The sequence below is a fragment of the Mobula hypostoma genome, chromosome 9 (assembly GCF_963921235.1).
Source record: "Mobula hypostoma chromosome 9, sMobHyp1.1, whole genome shotgun sequence".
Classification (NCBI taxonomy): domain Eukaryota; kingdom Metazoa; phylum Chordata; class Chondrichthyes; order Myliobatiformes; family Myliobatidae; genus Mobula; species Mobula hypostoma.
The window spans coordinates 14004205-14023499 of NC_086105.1; the positions used below are offsets into that span (position 1 = coordinate 14004205).

At 39.9% G+C, this 19295-nt stretch overlaps 1 protein-coding gene across 1 annotated transcript in view; it reads right to left on the reverse strand.

Annotated features, from left to right (window-relative positions):
- Positions 1-1249: 1249 nt before the first annotated feature.
- The window catches only part of acss3 (acyl-CoA synthetase short chain family member 3), an 88607-nt gene continuing 70561 nt past the window's right edge, over positions 1250-19295 (reverse strand). The window contains exons 12-16 of the mRNA XM_063057751.1: positions 14468-14549; positions 12589-12711; positions 12345-12444; positions 12068-12243; positions 1250-1722 (exon numbers count right to left, since the gene is read on the reverse strand). Coding sequence (XP_062913821.1) covers positions 1639-1722; positions 12068-12243; positions 12345-12444; positions 12589-12711; positions 14468-14549 — 565 coding nt within the window. The 3' untranslated portion in view covers positions 1250-1638. The remainder of the gene's footprint in view (positions 1723-12067; positions 12244-12344; positions 12445-12588; positions 12712-14467; positions 14550-19295) is intronic.

The following is a 19295-nucleotide window of genomic DNA, read 5'->3' on the forward strand; positions in this document are numbered from 1 at the left end:
ACATAAAAATAATTGGAAAAAATCTGAAAAGCAGGATTAGTCTACATTTGAATAGAAAGGGATTAATCAAGAATGGTGCAGCTTTGTCTGAGCAATATGATTATTTTTTCCAGAGATGTAAATTACACTGTGCAATGTAGTTGATGTAGTCTCTATGAAATTCAGTAAGGAGTTACACACAAGCTCCTGTATGGGCTACTGGTCCAACAGGTTAGGGGCCATGGGATCCTCTGCAAATTGGCAAAATTTGATACAAGATTAGCCTTGTGATATGAAGCAACAGATTCTGGTTAAGGATTGTTTTTGTGATTTTAAGCACGTGACCAGTGGGTGTATCACAGGTATCATGTTGCAAACCTTTGTTTGTTTTAACATTAATTATTTGGATTTGAATAAGAGTATTTTGATTAAGTATGTGAGTGACGCAAGAATAGTGGTGTCTTCATGGTGAGGAAAATAGCCTTGGGCAAAGGACGATATTAAGGAGATAAATGTGCAGATCAATGTCGATTGGAATTTAATCTTGATAAATGTGAAATGATACACTTTGGGCTGACTTGGGTAATGAAATGGTAGACTGCTTTGAAACAATGAAGAGCCTCCAAGAATATCTAGAAGCAGTAGCATAGATTGATAAGATGAAGGCAGCGTATGAAATACTTGCTTTCATTAGTCTGGGCATAAAATACAAAAGCGAGTGGGCTATAGTACAAGTGTATAAGATATTGATTAGGCGATGGAGTACTGTTCTGTTTGCCATGTTATAGTTGGGAAGAGCTTGCACTGAAGAGATTCGTCAGATTATTACTAGGAATGGGGCATTTCAGTTATGAGGAGTGAATCTGTTTTGAAGAACAGAAGGCTGATGGCGGGGGGTGGGGACGCGTGATAATGTTATGCAAAGTTTTGATGGGTTTGGAGGAAATACCACATAGAAGAGGTATCTACAACTAGAGGATGTGGATTTAGAGGATACCTGAGGAAGAACTTCTCACCCAGAAGCTGATTAGAATCTGGAATGCTCTGCAGAGAAGTCCCATAACACTTGAGAAAATACAGAAAAGCAAATGAATTGCCAAGCCAGAGAAACCTACAGGTAAAGTGCTGATAAATGGGATTAGAATGGATCGGTACTTGATTGGCTTGCATACAGTGGGCCGAAGAGCTTTTAGGTGCTCTACAACTTCATGACTTTGTGTTAAATCAGTGCAAAGTCCTAAAAAGTATTACAGACAAATTGGAATTGGAGGTTACCTTTATTCAATAGTCATATGTTAAACATTTTTGGATAGAACTGAAATATACTGTAGTTCTATGATTTTTTAAGAATTTTATTACTAAAATGGTAAACAATTCCTGCCCGTATTACAAATGGAATGGCATTAATCAATTCTTAGTACATGAGCCATGGTCATTTAAAAAAATACAGACAACAGTAAGGAAAACTAAGTACCATATATTTTTAATATTTTAGATAAAATATACTATATTTAAGCTTTCCAGTGCAGCATCATTACAGAAATTAAAGTTCATACTATGTGAGCACTGTGGTTTAAAAAGAGTTCACATGTTACATTCAGTGATTTGCAGCATATAGATACAGGAATAAAAAAGTAATACTAGTTCATCATATTGCACTTAAAGTTGAGATACAATTTTCTTCTGTTTCAATATAGCTTCAATGTCAGAGAAAACTCTTGGATCTTCGATGGTTGGTGTTATCTGTGGAAGTTTTTTAAACTTTCTTAGAAATGGTAACAGATAATATCTTGATGCAAGAATAATTTTGTAACCCAAAAAGCTTTCAGAATAAATTGTTAGGAAAATTATAATTTTTTTTAAGATAGAAACACAGAAAACCTACAGCACAATACAGGCCCTTTGGCCCACAAAGCTGTGCTGAACATGTCCTTACCTTAAAACTACCTAGGCTTAACCATAGCCCTCTATTTTTCTAAGCTCCATGTATCCATCCAGGAGTCTCTTAAAAGACTCTTATCATTTCCGCCGCCAGCAGCCCATTCCACACACTCACCACTCTCTGTGTAAAAAAACTTACCCCTGACATCTCCTCTGTACCTACTTCCAAGTACCTTAAAACTATGCCCTCTCGTGCTAGTCATTTCAGCCCTGGGAAAAAGCCTCTGACTATCCACGCGATCAATGCCTCTCATCATCTTATACACCTCTATCAGGTCACCTCTCATCCTCCGTCGCTCCAAGGAGAAAAGGCCGAGTTCACTCAACATGTTCTCATAAGGCATGCTCCCCAATCCAGGCAACATGATTGTAAGTCTCCTCTGCACCCTTTCTATGGTTTCCACGTCCTTCCTGTAGTGAGGCGATCAGAATTGAGCATAGTTCCCCAAGTGGGGTCTGACCAGGGTCCTGTATAGCTGCAACATTACCTCTCAGATTTTAAACTCAATCCCATGATTGATGAAGGCCAATGCACCATATGCCTTCTGAACCACAGAGTCAACCTGCGTATCAACTTTGAGGGTCCTATGGACTCAGACAACAAGATCCCTCTGATCCTTCACACTGCCAAGAGTCTTACCATTAATACTAAATTCTGCCATCATATTTGACCTACCAAAATGAACCACCTCACACTTATCTGGTTTGAACTCCATCTGCCACTTCTCAGCCCAGTTTTGCTATAGTCATACTTTATTGAGCCCGGGGGAAATTGGTTTTTGTTACAGTTGCACCATAAATAATTAAATAGTAATAAAACCATAAATAGTTAAATAGTAATATGTAAATTATGCCAGGAAATAAGTCCAGGACCAGCCTATTGGCTCAGGGTGTCTGACCCCCCAAGGGAGCAGTTGTAAAGTTTGATGGCCACAGGCAGGAATGACTTCTTATGACGCTCTGTGTTGCATCTCGGTGGAATGAGTCTCTGGCTGAATGTACTCCTGTGCCCAACCAGTACATTATGTAGTGGATGGGAGACATTGTCCAAGATGGCATGCAACTTGGACAGTATCCTCTTTTCAGACACCACCGTCAGAGAGTCCAGTTCCATCCCCACAACATCACTGGCCTTACGAATGAGTTTGTTGATTCTGTTGGTGTCTGCTACCCTTAGCCTGCTGCCCCAGCACACAACAGCAAACATGATCGCACTGGCCACCACAGACTATAAATGCATCCCTATCAATGTCCCGCTGTAACCTCTGACAGCCCTCCACACTATCCACAACATCCCCAACCTATGTGTCATCAGCAGATTTACTAACCCATTCCTCCACTTCCTCATCCAGGTCATTTATAAAAAAAAAAAATCACTATAAGTAGGGATCCTAGAATAGATCCCTGAGGCACACCACTGGTCACCGACCTCCTTGCAGAATATGACCTGTCTACAACCACTCTTTGCCTTCTGTGGGCAAGCCAGTTCTGGATCCACAAAGCAATATCCCCTTGGATCCCATGCCTCCTTACTTTCTCAATAAGCCTTGCATGGGGTACCTTATCAAATGCCTTGCTGAAATCCATATACACTACATCTACGGCTCTACCTTCATCAATGTGTTTAGACACAGCCTCAAAAAATTCAATCAGGCTTGTAAGGCCTTAAAATTTCCATCATTAAGATGAAAATTTTTAATTCAATCATCCTACAATTTACCTAAATTGATGACCAAAGTTTAATGGCAGCCCAGTGACACAGCAGTACAGCCAGAGATCAAGGTTCAAGCCTGACCTTGGGTGCTGTCTGTGTGGAGTTTGCACTTTCTCTTCTTAACTGTGTGAGTTAATCAGATTAGTTAAATAGCCACTAAGGTGTTCCTAGCATGTAGGTCATTGGTGAAATCTAAAAGAATAAAATGGGATTATTGTTTGATGACTGTTAGTGAGTTTTAATGGTCAGTGGGAATTTAGCAGGCTGAAGAACCTATTATCAGTTAGGTGTAATCCAGAACATAAAGTTGTTAAGTTACTATTTAATTAGTGAAATAATTTTAACCACAATATTTAACTATAAATTTATGGTAACTTTCAAATCTGACAGCCCCATTTTAAAGTTGTAGGAGTGTTTAAGACCACAAAATAACAAGCCATCATTATTAATATACACAATGTAATTTTAATGTAATTCAATATTAAAAACAATTTTCAGCTCTCAACACCTCTCAAAGATAAATTAGCTTTTCCTGACAGCTATAACATAATGTGTAATTTTAAAATAGTGTCATGTCTGAGAGAGAATGCAAAAGGTTTACCAAAATGGAATTTTAAATTCAGAGAATGATGTTCCTCCAATGCCTCAGATCACTGGGGTGATATAGTGGTCAAACACTGCAGGGAGGGAGAAGGATGTCCTTTAGCTGCCCTAAGGAGTTCTGCCAGAACTGGGAGTAATATCAATTCCACTCACTGCTAAACTTCTATAGTCAGTAACAGTAGACAGAGTGGGGAGGGGCATAGGCTCCGTAAATGAATGTGTAGAGTTTCAGATTTGGATAAAACAAATTTGATTTTTTAAAACATTAATTATTTTGTGCCAGGTTTCCGGATGTGCTAAACACTCAGCCTTATGTCTTTCTCTGTTTTGAACTTGATCTAGCTCTTCTATGAGTAGAATGCATTTTCAATTTAAATGTTCGAAGTTTGCATCTATTAACAGCATTATTAAGTGTTATTCAGCATGGATATAAGCCCATTGGTCCAACTTATTCATTTGGTTTATATCCTTCTAAGTCTTTCTTCCTTGTACCAATCTAAATGTCTTTTAAATATATCAACATCTCCTAGTTCTAGACTCCCGACTGTGAGGAAAATGATGGTGACCATTCACCTTGCCAATGCCCCTCATGATTATTCTTGTAATTTATGAGGTCACATTTCAGTCTACTTCACTCTGTCCGTCCCAGACTATCTAATGTTTCATAGAACATAGAATAGTACAGCAATAGTACAGGCCCTTCGGCCCACAATGTTGTGCCGACCCTTAAACCCTGCCTCCCATATAACCCCCCCACCTAAAATTCCTCCATATACCTGTCTAGTAGTCTCTTAAATTTCACTAGTGTATCTGCCTCCACCACCGACTCAGGCAGTACATTCCACGCACCAACCACTCTCTGAGTAAAAAACCTTCCTCTAATATCGCCCTTGAACTTCCCACCCCTTACCTTAAAGCCATGTCCTCTTGTATTGAGCAGTGGTGCCCTGGGGAAGAGGCACTGGCTATCCACTCTATCTATTCCTCTTATTAACTTGTACACCTCTATCAAGTCTCCTCTCATCCTCCTTCTCTCCAAAGAGTAAAGCCCTAGCTCCCTTAATCTCTTTCCTTATAACTCAAACCCTCTAGTCGTGGCAACATCCTTGTAAATCTTTTCCGCATCCTTTTCAGTCTCAATGTCTTCTTTCTTATAACTGTATAACCAAAACTGCACACAATACTTCACACAGTGCCTCACCATTGACCTATACAGCTGCAGGTGTTGTACCAACTCTTGTGGTCAGTGTCCTGACTAATGAAGGCAAACATGCCAAACTCCTCCTCCATCACACTATCTATCTGTATCCCTAATGTTGTCAGTTCTACAATATCCTACATTTACTCTGCAAGTCCTGCCAAGGTTTTGCTTCCGAAATGGAGATACTCTTTGGATCTTTACTACCCAAAAAGCTTTCAAAATTAATTTGCTAAAGGAAAACTAAATTAAAATTAAACTTGACTGAAGTTTTGCTTGTGTTAGACTTGAGCCCAAGCTGATAACTTGTCAAGAAACCAAACTACACTTCAAGGCTTTTGGAACAAACGTTTTTCCACTTCCCACTTCAAAGGTTCATTACCCATTTTTTGGCAACTGTTTGACTGTGCCATACTTTTTCATACCTTCCACAAAACTAACTGGCTGGCTGCTCTTTGCCAGGGAATCTTTTACATAAAAAATGTTTAGATACCCACAAGGAACCCAAACAATTCAGCACATGGATTGTACAAATTGTCAACCAGGATCTGCTTGAGCAAACTATCAGGATAGTTAAGATTTTTTGAAGTGTCTAGACTGATATCAAAGTATCCATCAGTAAGGTCACTGGAACGGTCCACTGCCTTTCCTTCATCACCTTTCTTGATAACCTCCTTGAAAAACTCTGTAAGATTGGTTAGACAACCTACCACACACAAAGTCATGTTGATTATCCCTAATCAGTCACAGTCTATCCAAATGCTTATATATCACGTCCCTTAGAATACCTTCCAATAATTTACCCGTGTGGCATCAGGTTGACTGGCCTATAATTTCGCGGCTTATTCTTAGAGCCTTTCTTGAACATTAGCTGTTCTCCGGCAGCTAACTATAGCTAAGGAAATTTAAAACAGCTCTGCCAGTGCACCTGCAATTTCTCTACTAGCTTCCCACAAGGTCCAAGGGACACCTTGTAAAGCCTAAGTATCAAAATTCAGTTTAAATGTAACAACGGATTTTGCCCTTATCACCCCTTCAGCTCCCCGCTAAACCTGCTAGCAAAATCTTTAAATCTTGACCCCTCTGCAAAGGGAAATGGGTGGTCTGTTTAATTCGTCTAAATTGCTTATAATTCTTACCTCTAGAAAAAAAATCTCAGCTATTTGTAAACTTAGTGGGTATACATTGGCAACTGTCAACAGCTTGCTGATGCTAAGGGCTTCTTAAGAGCCAAGAAAACCTTGCATGCATAAAATATGCTGAAATATTGGCAGTAGGACTCTTGGCAAGAAAAGTTTTCGGAGTGACAATATTGCCTTCAAGTTGATTTATTCCAGGCAAAAGTCTTAATTATATGGCCCAAGCACAAATATGCATTTTTATGGAGATTCTTTTTTTCATATTATGAAAAATCGTACTCAATAAACTTCAAGACCTTGGTCTCAATATCTCCTTGTGTAATTGGATCCTTAATTTCCTCACTTACAAACGTCAATCACTTTGGATTTACAACATCTCCTCCACAATCTCCATCAGCACAGGTGCACCACAAAGCTGTATGCTTAGCCCCCTGCTCTACTCACTTTACACTTATGACTGTATGACAAAGTACAGGTCCAATGCTATACTTATCGTTGGCAGAATTAAAAGAGGAGGTGATTCAGCATATGGGAGGGAGATTGAAACTCTGGCTGAGTGGTGCCACAGCAATAACAACTTCTTACTCAATGTCAATAAGACCAAGGAGCTGATTATTGACTTCAGAAGGAGGATCCAAAGTCCATGAGCCAGTCATCATTGGGGGATCAGAGGTGGAGAGGGTCAGCAATTTTGAATTCTTCAGTGTTATCATTTCAGAAGACCTGTCCAAAGACCAGCATGCAAGTGCAATTATGAAGAAAGCAGGGCAGCAATTCTACTTCCTTAGAAGTTTGCAAAGATTCAGCATGACATCTAAAACTTTGACAAAATTCTGTAAATGTGTGGTGGAGAGTATAGTAAGTGACTGCATCACAGCCCTTGAATGGAAAATACAAAAAAAAGAGGATCAAGTCCATTATATCAAGAGTAAACCCCTCCCCACCATTCAGCACTTCTACATGGAGTGTTGTCACAGGAAAGCAGCATCCACCATCAGGGACCCCCACCACCCAGGTCAAACACTTTTCTCACTACTGCCTTTAGGAAGAGGGTACAGGCGCCTCAGGACTCACACCACCAGGTTCAGAAACAGTTATTACCCCACAACCATCCAGCTCCTGAACTAGAGGGGATAACTTCACTTGCCCCATCACTGATCTGTTCCCCCAACCTATAGATTCTCTTTCAAACACTCTTCATTTCATGTTCTTGATATGTACTGCTTATTTATTATTATTTATTTTGTACTTGTACAGTTTGCCTTTCACAAACTGTCTACCCTGTTGTGTGCAATCTTTCATTGACTCTATTATGGTTATTGAACTTACTGAGAATGCTCGCAAGAAATCAAATCTCAGGGTTGTATATGGTGACATATGTACTTAATTTATTTGGAACTTTGAAATAATTCTTAGATTGATTTCTCAGAATATACATTGAATTATGAGCAGTTCCAAGATATCAGGTTTATTGTCACTGACATATGTCATGAAATTTGTTGTTTTGCAAAAGCAGTACAGTGCAATACATAAACAATATAGATTTAAAGCACTTTTACATTGTTTTTCCCCAATTATTCATTCAGGATTTTCTTCTTGGCAGTTTCTGCAACTATTTTTTCCTACATTTTATTTGCTACCCATTTCCTAATTCCCATCTATTATGTTTACTTTTAATCTATCAACCGTGAAGCAAAAATGTTGTAGATAGTAAAAGTTATTTTGCACTAAATGCACAACATCTGATCATGTATTGATATACAATGACTTATTTTATTTTTAATAACCATACCGTCAATACTTCCTTCTGCTTCTAACCTACATTTTAGATCTGTCATCCTTTACCAAATTAGCTCAACTACTTTCAAAGGAGACAATTTACTGCACTAGAAATGTCATTGCAGCCAACAGATCAGAGTCCTACAGTCGTATTTAAACTGCCTACTCCCATCAACCTGCACCACAGCCCATAGCCCTCCATATCCCTACCATCCATATACCTAACCAAACTTCTCTTAAACATTGAAATTGAGCTCGCATGAACCACTTGTGCTGGCAGCTCATTTCACACTCTCACAACCCTCTGAGTGAATAAGTTTCCCCTCATGTTTCCTCTTAAACTTTTCACCTTTTACCCTTAACCCATCACCTCTGGTTTTAGTCCCACCCAAACACAGTGGGAAAAGCCTGCTTGCATTAACCCTATCTATACCCCTCATAATTTTGTATGTGTCTATCAACTCTCCTCTCAATATACAACGTTCCAAGGAATAAAGTCCTAACCTATTCAATCTTTCCTTATAACTCAGCTCCACCAGACCCAGCATCATCCTTGTAAATTTTCTCTGTATCCTTTCAAGCTTATTTACATCATTCCTGTCGGTAAATGACCAAATCAACACACAATACTCCAAATTAGGCCTCACCAATGTCTTATACAAATTCAACATAACATCCCATCTCATGTACTTTTGATTTATGAAGGCCAATGTGCCAACAGCTTTACTTATGTCCCCATCTACCTGTGAAGGCCACTTTCAATGAATTATGGACTTATATTCCCAAATCCCTTTCTTCTACCGCACTCCTCAGTGCCCTACTGTTCACGGTGTAAGACCTACCCTGGTTGGTCCTACCGAAGTGCAAACCCTCAGACTAGTCTGCATTAAATTCCATCTGCCATTTTTCAGCCCACATTTCTAGCTCGTCCAGATCCCACTGCAAGCCATGATAGCCACCTTTGCTGTCCACTACACCTCCAATCTTGGTGTCATCTGCAAATTTGCTGAACCAGTTAACCACATTATCATCCAGATCATTGATTTAGATGACAACAATGGACCCAGCACTGACTCCTGCGGCACTCCACTCGTCACAGGCCTCAAGTCAGAGAGGCAACTATCTACTACCACTCTCCAGCTTCTCCCAAAAAGCCAATGTTGAATCCAATTTACTACCTCATCTTGAATGCCAAGTAACTGGACCTTTTTGACTAACCTCCCATGTAGGAATTTGTCAAATGCCTTGCTAAAGTCCATGTAGACAACATTCACTGCCTTGCCTTCATCCACTTTCCTGATAACTTCCTTGAAAACTATAAGATTAGTCAGACATGACCTACCATGCACAAAGCCATACTGACTATTCTTAATCAGTCCATGTCTATCCAAATGCTTAGCTATCTAGTCCCTTAGAATAATTTCCCCAATATTGATGTCAGGCTCACCAGCCTATAATTTCCTGGTTTATTTTTAAGAGCCTTTCTTAAACAGTGGAACAATTGGCTATCCTTCAATCCTCTGGTACCGCACCTGTCGCTAAGGATGATTTAAAATGATTTAAATATCTGCTAGAGACCTGACAATTTCTGCACTCTGTATGGTCCAAGTGAACACCTTGTCAGGCCCTGAGGATTTATCCACCCTAATTTGCCTCGGGACAGCAACAACTACTCCTTTGTAATGTGTATAGGGTCCAAGAAGTTGATGCTGTTTAACCTCACTTCTATAGACTCTGTGTCCACCTCCTGAGTAAATAGAGATGCAAAAAAAAAAGTCCCCCATCTCTTTTGGCTTCACACATGGATTACCATTCTGAACTTCCAGAGGATCAATTTTGTCCCTTGCAGTCCTTGTGCTCGAAACATATATGTAAAAACCCTTGGGATTCTCTTTTGTCTTGTCTACTAGCGCAACCTCATGCCTTCGTTTAGCCCTCCTGATTTCTTTCTTAAGTGTACTCTTACATTTCTTATACCCAATAAGACCATAAGACATGAGCAGAATTAGGCCATTCAGCCCATTGAGTCTGCTCCACCATTCCATCATAGTCGATCCCACTCAACCCCATACACCTGCCTTCTCACCATAACCCTTGATGCCCTGACCAATCAGGAAACTATTCATTTTTGCCTTACATATATCCATGGTCTTTCCCTCCATAACTGTCTGCGGCAGAATATTCCACAGATTCATTACTCTCTGGCTGAAAAAAAACTCCTTTTCACTATTCAAACAGGTTGCCCCTCAATTTTGAGGCTTTGACCTTTAGTTCTGGACACTCCCACCATAGAAAACAACCTCTCCACATCCACCTTATCCAGTCCTTTCAACATTCTGTAGGTTTCAATGAGATCCCCTACGTTCTTCTAAATTCTAGTGAGTACAAGCCCAAAGCTGTCAAACGCTCCTCAAAGGTTAACCCTTTCATTCCTGGAATCATCCTCGTGAACCTCCTCTGGACACTCTCCGATGACAACACATCCTTTCTGAATATGGGGGCAAAAACTGTTCGCAATACTCCAAGTGCAGCCTGACTACTGTCTTACAATGCCTCAGCATTATCTCCTTGTTTTTATATTCTACACCCCTTGAAATGAATGCCAACATTGCATTTACCTTCTTTACCACAGACTCAACCTGTAAATTAGCCTTCTGGGAGTATTGCACGAGGACTCCCAAGTCTCGTCGCAGCTCTGATGTTTGAATTTTCTCCCCATTTAGATAATAGTCTGCACTTTCATTCCTTTTACCAGAATGCATTATCATACATTTCCCAACACTGTATTCCATCTGCCACTTTTTGCTCTTTCTTCCAATTTGTCTTAATCCTTCTGCAATTGCATTGCTTTCACAGCACTACATACCCCTCCATATCTTTGTGTTATATGCAAATTTGCCACAAAGCCACTGAGTCCAATATCTAAATCATTGACAAGCAATGTGAAAAGTAGCAGTCCCAATACTGACCCCCTGAGGAGCACCATTAGTCACTGACAGCCAACCAGAAAAGGCCCCTTTATTCCCACTCACTCCCTCCTGCCCATCAGCCATTCCTCTATCCATGTCAGTATCTTTCCTGTAATGCCATGGGATTTTATTTTGTTAAGCAACCTCATGTAACAAGACACCTTATCAAAAGTCTTCTGCAAATCCAAGCAAATGACATCCAAAGCTCCAAATGACATACCCCTATTCTTATACCTCAATAAGCATCTCATTTGTTCCTATGTGCCTGTAGCTACTATGCACCTCTTTTTTTAAAACTTAACTGGGGCCCCAGTATCTCTTGAAAACCAACGTTCTCTACACCTGGTATATTTTCCTTTTTTCTGACAGGCACATACAATCTTTGTACTCTCAAGCGTTCACTTTTGAAGGCCTCCCACTTACCAAGTACTGTACACCTTTGTCAGAAAACAGCCTTTTCCTATCCACACCTGCCAGATCATTTATGATACCATCAAAATTGGCCTTTCTCCAATTTAGAATCTCAACCCACAGCCCAGACCTATCTCTTTTCCATATTTGCTTTGAAACTAATGGCATTGTGATCACTAGATGCAACATGTTCCCTACCCAAACTACTTATTCATATTTCAGAACAACAACAATAACAAAGCTCCAAGTAAGAAAACCTAAGTAAACCCATAAAAGTCTTCAATTTTCCAGCATTGTAATAACTTATATTTAAAACAATAAAACGTAAACTTACTGAGAAAGGCTTGCCATTTATAACTGCTGAAAGTGCAGATCGAGGTATCTTGCCAGAACGTGTCTTTGGTAACTCTGGTACAAAAACTGTTTTCCTGAATGCAGCGACTGGACCAATGGAATCTCGAACAATTTTAACTATCTCTTCTGAAAGTTTTTCAGTTGTCTCAGTTACACCTGTTTATACATAATTTTATGTAGAAAAATATGATTACCTTGTTCCTCTGCTATGTTAACTGAAGCTGTGTAGCACTGAAAGGTGAGATTAACCATCCTACCGGTTTTTAAAACACACATGGCTAGTGGAACATGTCCCTTTACAGGATCCTCAAAGGCCAGCACCGCACAGTCCGCGACTGCTGGGTGAGTGATAATCGACTGAAAGAATGTCAATAAACATATTCAATATATTATACTGTTATTTTAATTTCAAAAAATAAGTTATTCATGACAAAATACTGCTGTCTGTTAACTACAGGAAAGTTTGAGTTAAGATTAAGAGAAAATATTAAGTAATTTTACCTCTTCAATAGCACCAGCTGAAATCCTATGACCTGCAACATTGATTACATCATCCACCCGAGACATGACATACAAATATCCGTTATTATCCATATAGCCAGCGTCCATTGTATCATAGTAACCCTGGATTGACATAAAAGTTTAAAAAAAAGGTTGAAAGTTCACTCTAACTGATGCCATTCTGTTGAATTATCATTATGAGTTGCATGTGTATGTAGTTTATGAATAAGCCCAAATTCTTTTAGTATCAATACAGCCTCTCAAGTAAAGCAAAAATAGAGGTACCAAGTTACTGATTACAAGTATGATTCATGTTAGTACACTGTTGATAGCCTGGTCATTCTCTATTTAAGTTCTAGCACTAAACTAAGTGACCTGCACCAGTAAAGCTGCTGGGTTATAGTGTCAGTTGTACAGTACTGAAACAGACTTTACAACCTACCACATCCATGCCAACCACTGTGCCCATCTATGTTAATCCTGGTTTCCAGTGTAGATCCATATCCTTCCATACCTTATCTATTCAAGTGCTTGTCTCAATGCCTCTTAAAAATTGTGACAGAATCTGCCCGTCATCCCTCTTGCCTCAGACATATGCCCTCTTGTTTTTGACACCCCTACTCCTCAATTTTAGCTACCTCGCTGTCAGGTAAGCCCTCTGCCTCCTTCATGCCAAGGAAATCCATCATATCCAATTGCTTCCCCATGACTGAAATCCACCAGCCCTAGAAACATCCTGGTGAGTCTCCTCTGCAACCTCTCCAGTACAACCACATTCTTCCTATAGTGTGGCATCCAAAACTGCACACAATATGCCCAGTCCAAATGTCTATAATCACAATACTTATATTCTATGTCCTGGCAAGTATTCCATATGTTTTTTTCACCGTCCTATTTACTATTCTAGTTATCACTTTAAGGAAATTATAGACTTGAACGCAAGGTCCCTCTGTTCATCAACATTCCTTAATATGCAATTCTGTACATCCTAACCTTATGACTTCCTAAAATGTATCATCTTGCAGTTGTCAGGATTAAACTCCACCTGCAATGCTCTGTCCAAGTTTCCAATCAATCCATGTTCTGCTGTAACCTTAGACAACCTTCTTTGTTATTAACGCCACCACCAATTTTCATGTTATGCACAAACTTATTAAACACACTTCCTACATTCACAGCCAAGTCATTAATATACTTCACGAAGAACAAGGTCCCAGCATCCATCCCTTTGATACACCACTGATCATGGACTCCCAATTAGAACAGCATCTTTCAATTATTACCCTCTGCCTATCACTTAGCCCATTTTGGATCCAAAGAAACAAACAAACATGCTCATGCTGACAATACTGGAATCTAAGGTACTACTGTCTCAGGCCACTCAGCAATATAACTGCATAACTGGAGGAAGGGTAAATTTGTAATTCAGGAATGTTGTGAAGAGAAAGGGGATCTTGGCTTGATGAACCATTGTAGCCCAGGAGAGCAGAGAACCATTTTGACTTTTGACGGTTCAAGCTGCATTCCTGATTTCCAATTCTGATGATGACCACTGTCAGGTTGACTAAATCAATGCTGCATTTTCATGCTTAAAGGAAAAGATTCTTATCATCCAGTGGGTCCGCTCTTGTCTGCTAAAAGGAATGAATTAACTTTAGATTGAGCCAGTAAGGTCTGAAACAATAGGTTATAGAAGGCATTATTTTCCTTCTCACCTGCTGCAGGATGGAGTGGGGCCTTGAAGTGCCTTCTAGATTTCAAAAAATCTATTTCAGACACCAACATTATCACTTCTCATATTAAGCATCCAAAAATCCAATCCACTCATCTTGTAAACTGCATTTAATAGTATGTGATGTTCATGAAGTATCATACTTACTGGATATTTAGTAAAGTAAAGCTCTTTAAAACACTTGTCATTTTCCCAAAGTGTTGTCAAAGAACCTGGAGGCAAAGGTAACCTTAAAGGAAACAATGGTATTAAAACAGGAATACTAGCTTGTAATAGCAGAAATGCAAACAAGCCAGTACTATTATTATGTTAATGCAAAAAGTGTTGTATATATTCAGCAGGTTTTCACCAGAAGTAGGTAAATTTAAAAGTAAAACAGCAGCTTTGAAATTTGTCTGACATTAAAATTGCATTAGCAATCCTTCCATGATCTTATAAAGCGCTTTTTCAAAACTAAAGGACTAAATTTATTCACACCTATCCAAATTATTAGTCACACATAATTCCACTGATCCAGGAACAACTGGCATTGGGGTTTGAATTTCTATTGATAACACCTGTTCTGAGACCTCAGGAAGTTACTTTTAAAAAGCCATGACACAATATAATCAGCACTTTTTAGTTAGGAGGGAATGTCAGTAAGGAATGAGTGCATACTGCTGTGATGTTAGCTGGATATCAGGGTCCTCCTCAAGGGAACCTGCATGAGCATCTGAAGGACAGTGCACACAGCAGGCAACCTCCTTGTCAAAGGCCTCTCATGACAGGAAGTTACTAAGGAAGCTTCTGTGAGGTCATACTGTTAGCAATTTTAGAAGTCATACCATAGCCAAATACCTCCTGGAGGTAAGAATGTAGAAGTTGCATTGACCTATTGACATTTGCAAAGCAGTGACATTTTATGGCAATTTTCAGTGGAAGTTGCCTGCAAGGATCCTGGTGTAAGGTTTGAATGAAGGTGGCTGTCTTTGAGTAGAGTATAACAATTAGTTGGCATTTATGTGGTTTAAAATACAAACAGCTTTTCCACACTGTTCTCAGGACCAGTCAGAGTGATCTTGCATGCTGAGAAATGCCACTTTATACTTTGCTGCTCGGTGCCATGTTAAAAGCTTAGCATAGCCCAAAGTGGAGAACTCCCCATTTTTGATATATGTGACTTTTGCATTCAAACCAGCACGTGGAACTGGTCTGCAGTGTTTTTCTTCTATCCCTCTGAGAGAACTTTGCAAATTGAGTCAAGTTAACATAGTTGAAGGTTCTGGCATTCCACTACCCCTGACATTTGGGTGAATAGAACATGGGAAAAATAATGCTAAGGCTCACAAATTCCACACAGCATCTGATTTTAACACATTCAGAAAATGCGGATAACATTAACACAATTATTTCATTCATTTTCCTTTTTTGTGGACAATGATGAATTTCAAAGGCCATTTTAGCTCTTATTATTTTTTGCTTGCTGCCGACTTGATTGAAATTGTATTTTTCCATGTTAATTACAGAAAACTATATCACACAATAGTTACTAGACATGACATTGCTGTGTCACTTACACTGATATCAGCTGAGATGGAGACATTTCCAAATACCCATATTATTGCAAATATTCATTAGAAAATGTCACATCTGTTATTTGTCCTTTGTTATGAATTACAACATCTTTATTTAAACTTTTAATGTGAAGCTATCAATTTGGGTTTTTTTAATCATTTAAAATTTTATGTAAAATTTTAATCCATGTCTTTTTAGTGCAAATGCTTAATTCACATTTTTCAAATTTAATTTTGGCTGAAAATTATTTCCATATGATGAGCTGTGGCACCAAGGAAGGCTTATAATACTGAAGTCAATGAGGAAGGTGTAATCTCTGTGGACTCCAAACATACCCACTGAAAATCCAAAATCCAGCATCTTTGGCTAACAACTTCAACAACACAATCTCCTTCATAAAAAGGTGTCATAGAATTGAATCCTGATGATTTTGAAATTCTTCAGATACTCATTCACACAGTACAAAAACCAGCAGGCAATGACACTGGACTTGGACAATCTATAAATAATTGCCTGCTCATGACATAAAATGGCACAATTGCTGAATCTCTCACCATAAACATCCACTGGACCACATAGGATTTTTTAAATTCATTCAGGGATAGGCAATTCCTTCCCTCATTTCTCATCAACTGAGAAGGCAGGTAATGAGTCTGGACTCCTATACAGGGCAAAATGGGTAAAAACGATAAGTTTTTACTCGAGGGATATCACTGAACCAAATGAGTTCTTGCTACAACCAAATGAGTTCTTGCTACAATCCAATGGTCTTGAGTTTACCATTACTGAAACAACTTTTTAAGGTCCAGATATTATTTGAATTTTAAATTCCCCAGCAACCATTTTGAGATTTGAACACACATCCCTGGATAAACAGTCCAGAACTCAGACAGCTGGTCCAATAACTTAACCAGACTGCAAAGCTACAAAAACTCCACCAGTGCAAAATAGTCACTTCCTAATTTCTCATCACCTATAAGACAGAAATCATGATTTTGGTGGATTATATAAGATGTATTTTCCTCAGTGCTTCTGCAGCCACACAAGTCAATAACAGCAGGAATAGGTCCCCTGGCTGAAGCCTACCCTGCCATTTGATTAAATAATGACTTCTCATTTTTTGACTCAGCTCTTCTTCTTTGCCATTTCTCTAAACCTCCAATTGCACAATCCTACAAACACTTAGAACCATAGAACCATAGATCATTACAGCACAGAAACAGGCCTTTTGGCCCTCCTTGGCCATGCCGAACCATTTTTCTGCCTAGTCCCACCGACCTGCACCTGGACCATATCCCTCCATACACCTCTCATCCATGTACCTGTCCAAGTTTTTCTTAAATGTTAATACAAGATCTAGTATTAGGTAATGAACTGGGTCAGGTCACAGATCTCTCAGTGGATGAACATCTGGGGGACAGTGACCACAGCACTCTGGCTTTTAGCATTATCATGGAAGAGGATAGAATCAAAGAGGACAGGAAAATTTTTAACTGGGGAAGGGCAAATTATGAGGCTATAAGGCTAGAACTTGCGAGTGTGAAATGGGATGATGTTTTTGCAGGGAAATGTACTATGAACATGTGGTCGATGTTTAGAGATCTCTTGCAGGATGTTAGGGATGAACCTGTCCCAGTGAGGAAGATAAAGAATGGTAGGGTGAAGGAACCATGGGTGACAAGTGAGGTGGAAAATCTAGTCAGGTGGAAGAAGGCAGCATACATGAGGTTTAGGAAGCAAGGATCAGATGGGGTCTATTGAGGAATATAGGGTAGCAAGAAAGGAGCTTAAGAAGGGGCTGAGGAAAGCAAGAAGGGGGCATGAGAAGACCTTGGCAAGTAGGGTAAAGGAAAACCCCAAAGAATAAAAGGATGACAGGAGTGAAGACAGGACCAATTACAGATAAAGGTGGGAAGATGTGTCTGGAGGCTATGGAAGTGAGCGAGGTCCACAATGAATACTTCTCTTCGGTATTCATCAATGAGAGGGAACTTGATGACGGTGAGGACAATATGAGTGAGGTTGATGTTCTGGAGCATGTTGATATTAAGGGAGAGGAGGTGTTGGAGTTGTTAAGATACATTAGGACAGATAAGTCCCTGGGTCCTGACGGAATATTCCCCAGGCTGCTCCATGAGGTGAGGGAAGAGATTGCTGAGCCTCTGGCTAGGATGTTTATGTCCTCATTGTCTGTGGGAATGGTACCAGAGGATTGGAGAGAGGTGAATGTTGTCCCCTTGTTCGAAAAAGGTAGTAGGGATAGTCCGGGTAATTACAGACCAGTGAGCCTTACGTCTGTGGTGGGAAAGCTGTTGGAAAAGATTCTCAGAGATAGAATCTCTGGGCATTTAGAGAATCATGGTCTGATCAGGGACAGTCAGCATGGTTTTGTGTAGGGCAGACCGTGTCAAACAAGCCTGAGAGGGTTCTTTGAGGAGGTGACCAGGCATATAGATGAGGGTAGTGCAGTGGATGTGATCTACATGGATTTTAGTAAGTCATTTGACAAGGTTCCACACGGTAGGCTTATTCAGAAAGTCAGAAGGCATGGGATCCAGGGAAATTTGGCCAGGTGGATTCAGAATTGGCTTGCCTGCAGAAAGCAGAGGGTAGTGGTGGAGGGAGTACATTCGGATTGGAGGGATGTGACTAGTGGTGTCCCACAAGGATCAGTTCTGGGACCTCTACTTTTTGTGATTTTTATTAACGACCTGGATGTGGGGGTAGAAGGGTAGGTTGGCAAGTTTGCAGATGACACAAAGGTTGGTGGTGTTGTGGATAGTGCAGAGGATTGTAAAAGATTGCAGGGAGACATCGATAGAACGCAGAAGTGGGCTAAGAAGTGGCAGATAGAATTCAACCCGGAGAAGTGTGAGGTGGTACGCTTTGGAAGGACAATCTCCAAGGCAGAGTACAAAGTAATGGCAGGATACTTGGTAGTGTGGAGGAGCAGAGGGATCTGGGGGTACATGTCCACAGATCCCTGAAAGTTGCCTCACAGGTAGATAGGGCAGTTAAGAAAGCTTATGGGGTGTTAGCTTTCATAAGTCGAGGGATAGAGTTTAAGAGTTGCGAGGTAATGATGCAGCTCTATAAAACTCTGGTTAGGCCACACTTGGAGTACTGTGTCCAGTTCTGGTCGCCTCACTATAGGAAGGATGTGGAAGCATTGGAAAGGGTACAGAGGAGATTTACCAGGATGCTGCCTGGTTTAGAGTATGCATTATGATCAAAGATTAAGGGAGCTAGGGCTTTACTCTTTGGAGAGGAGGAGGATGAGAGGAGACATGATAGAGCTATACAAGATATTAAGAGGAATAGATAGAGTGGACAGCCAGCACCTCTTCCCCACTGCTCAATACAAGATGACATGGCTTTAAGGTAAGGGGTGGAAAGTTCAAGGGGGATATTAGAGGAAGGT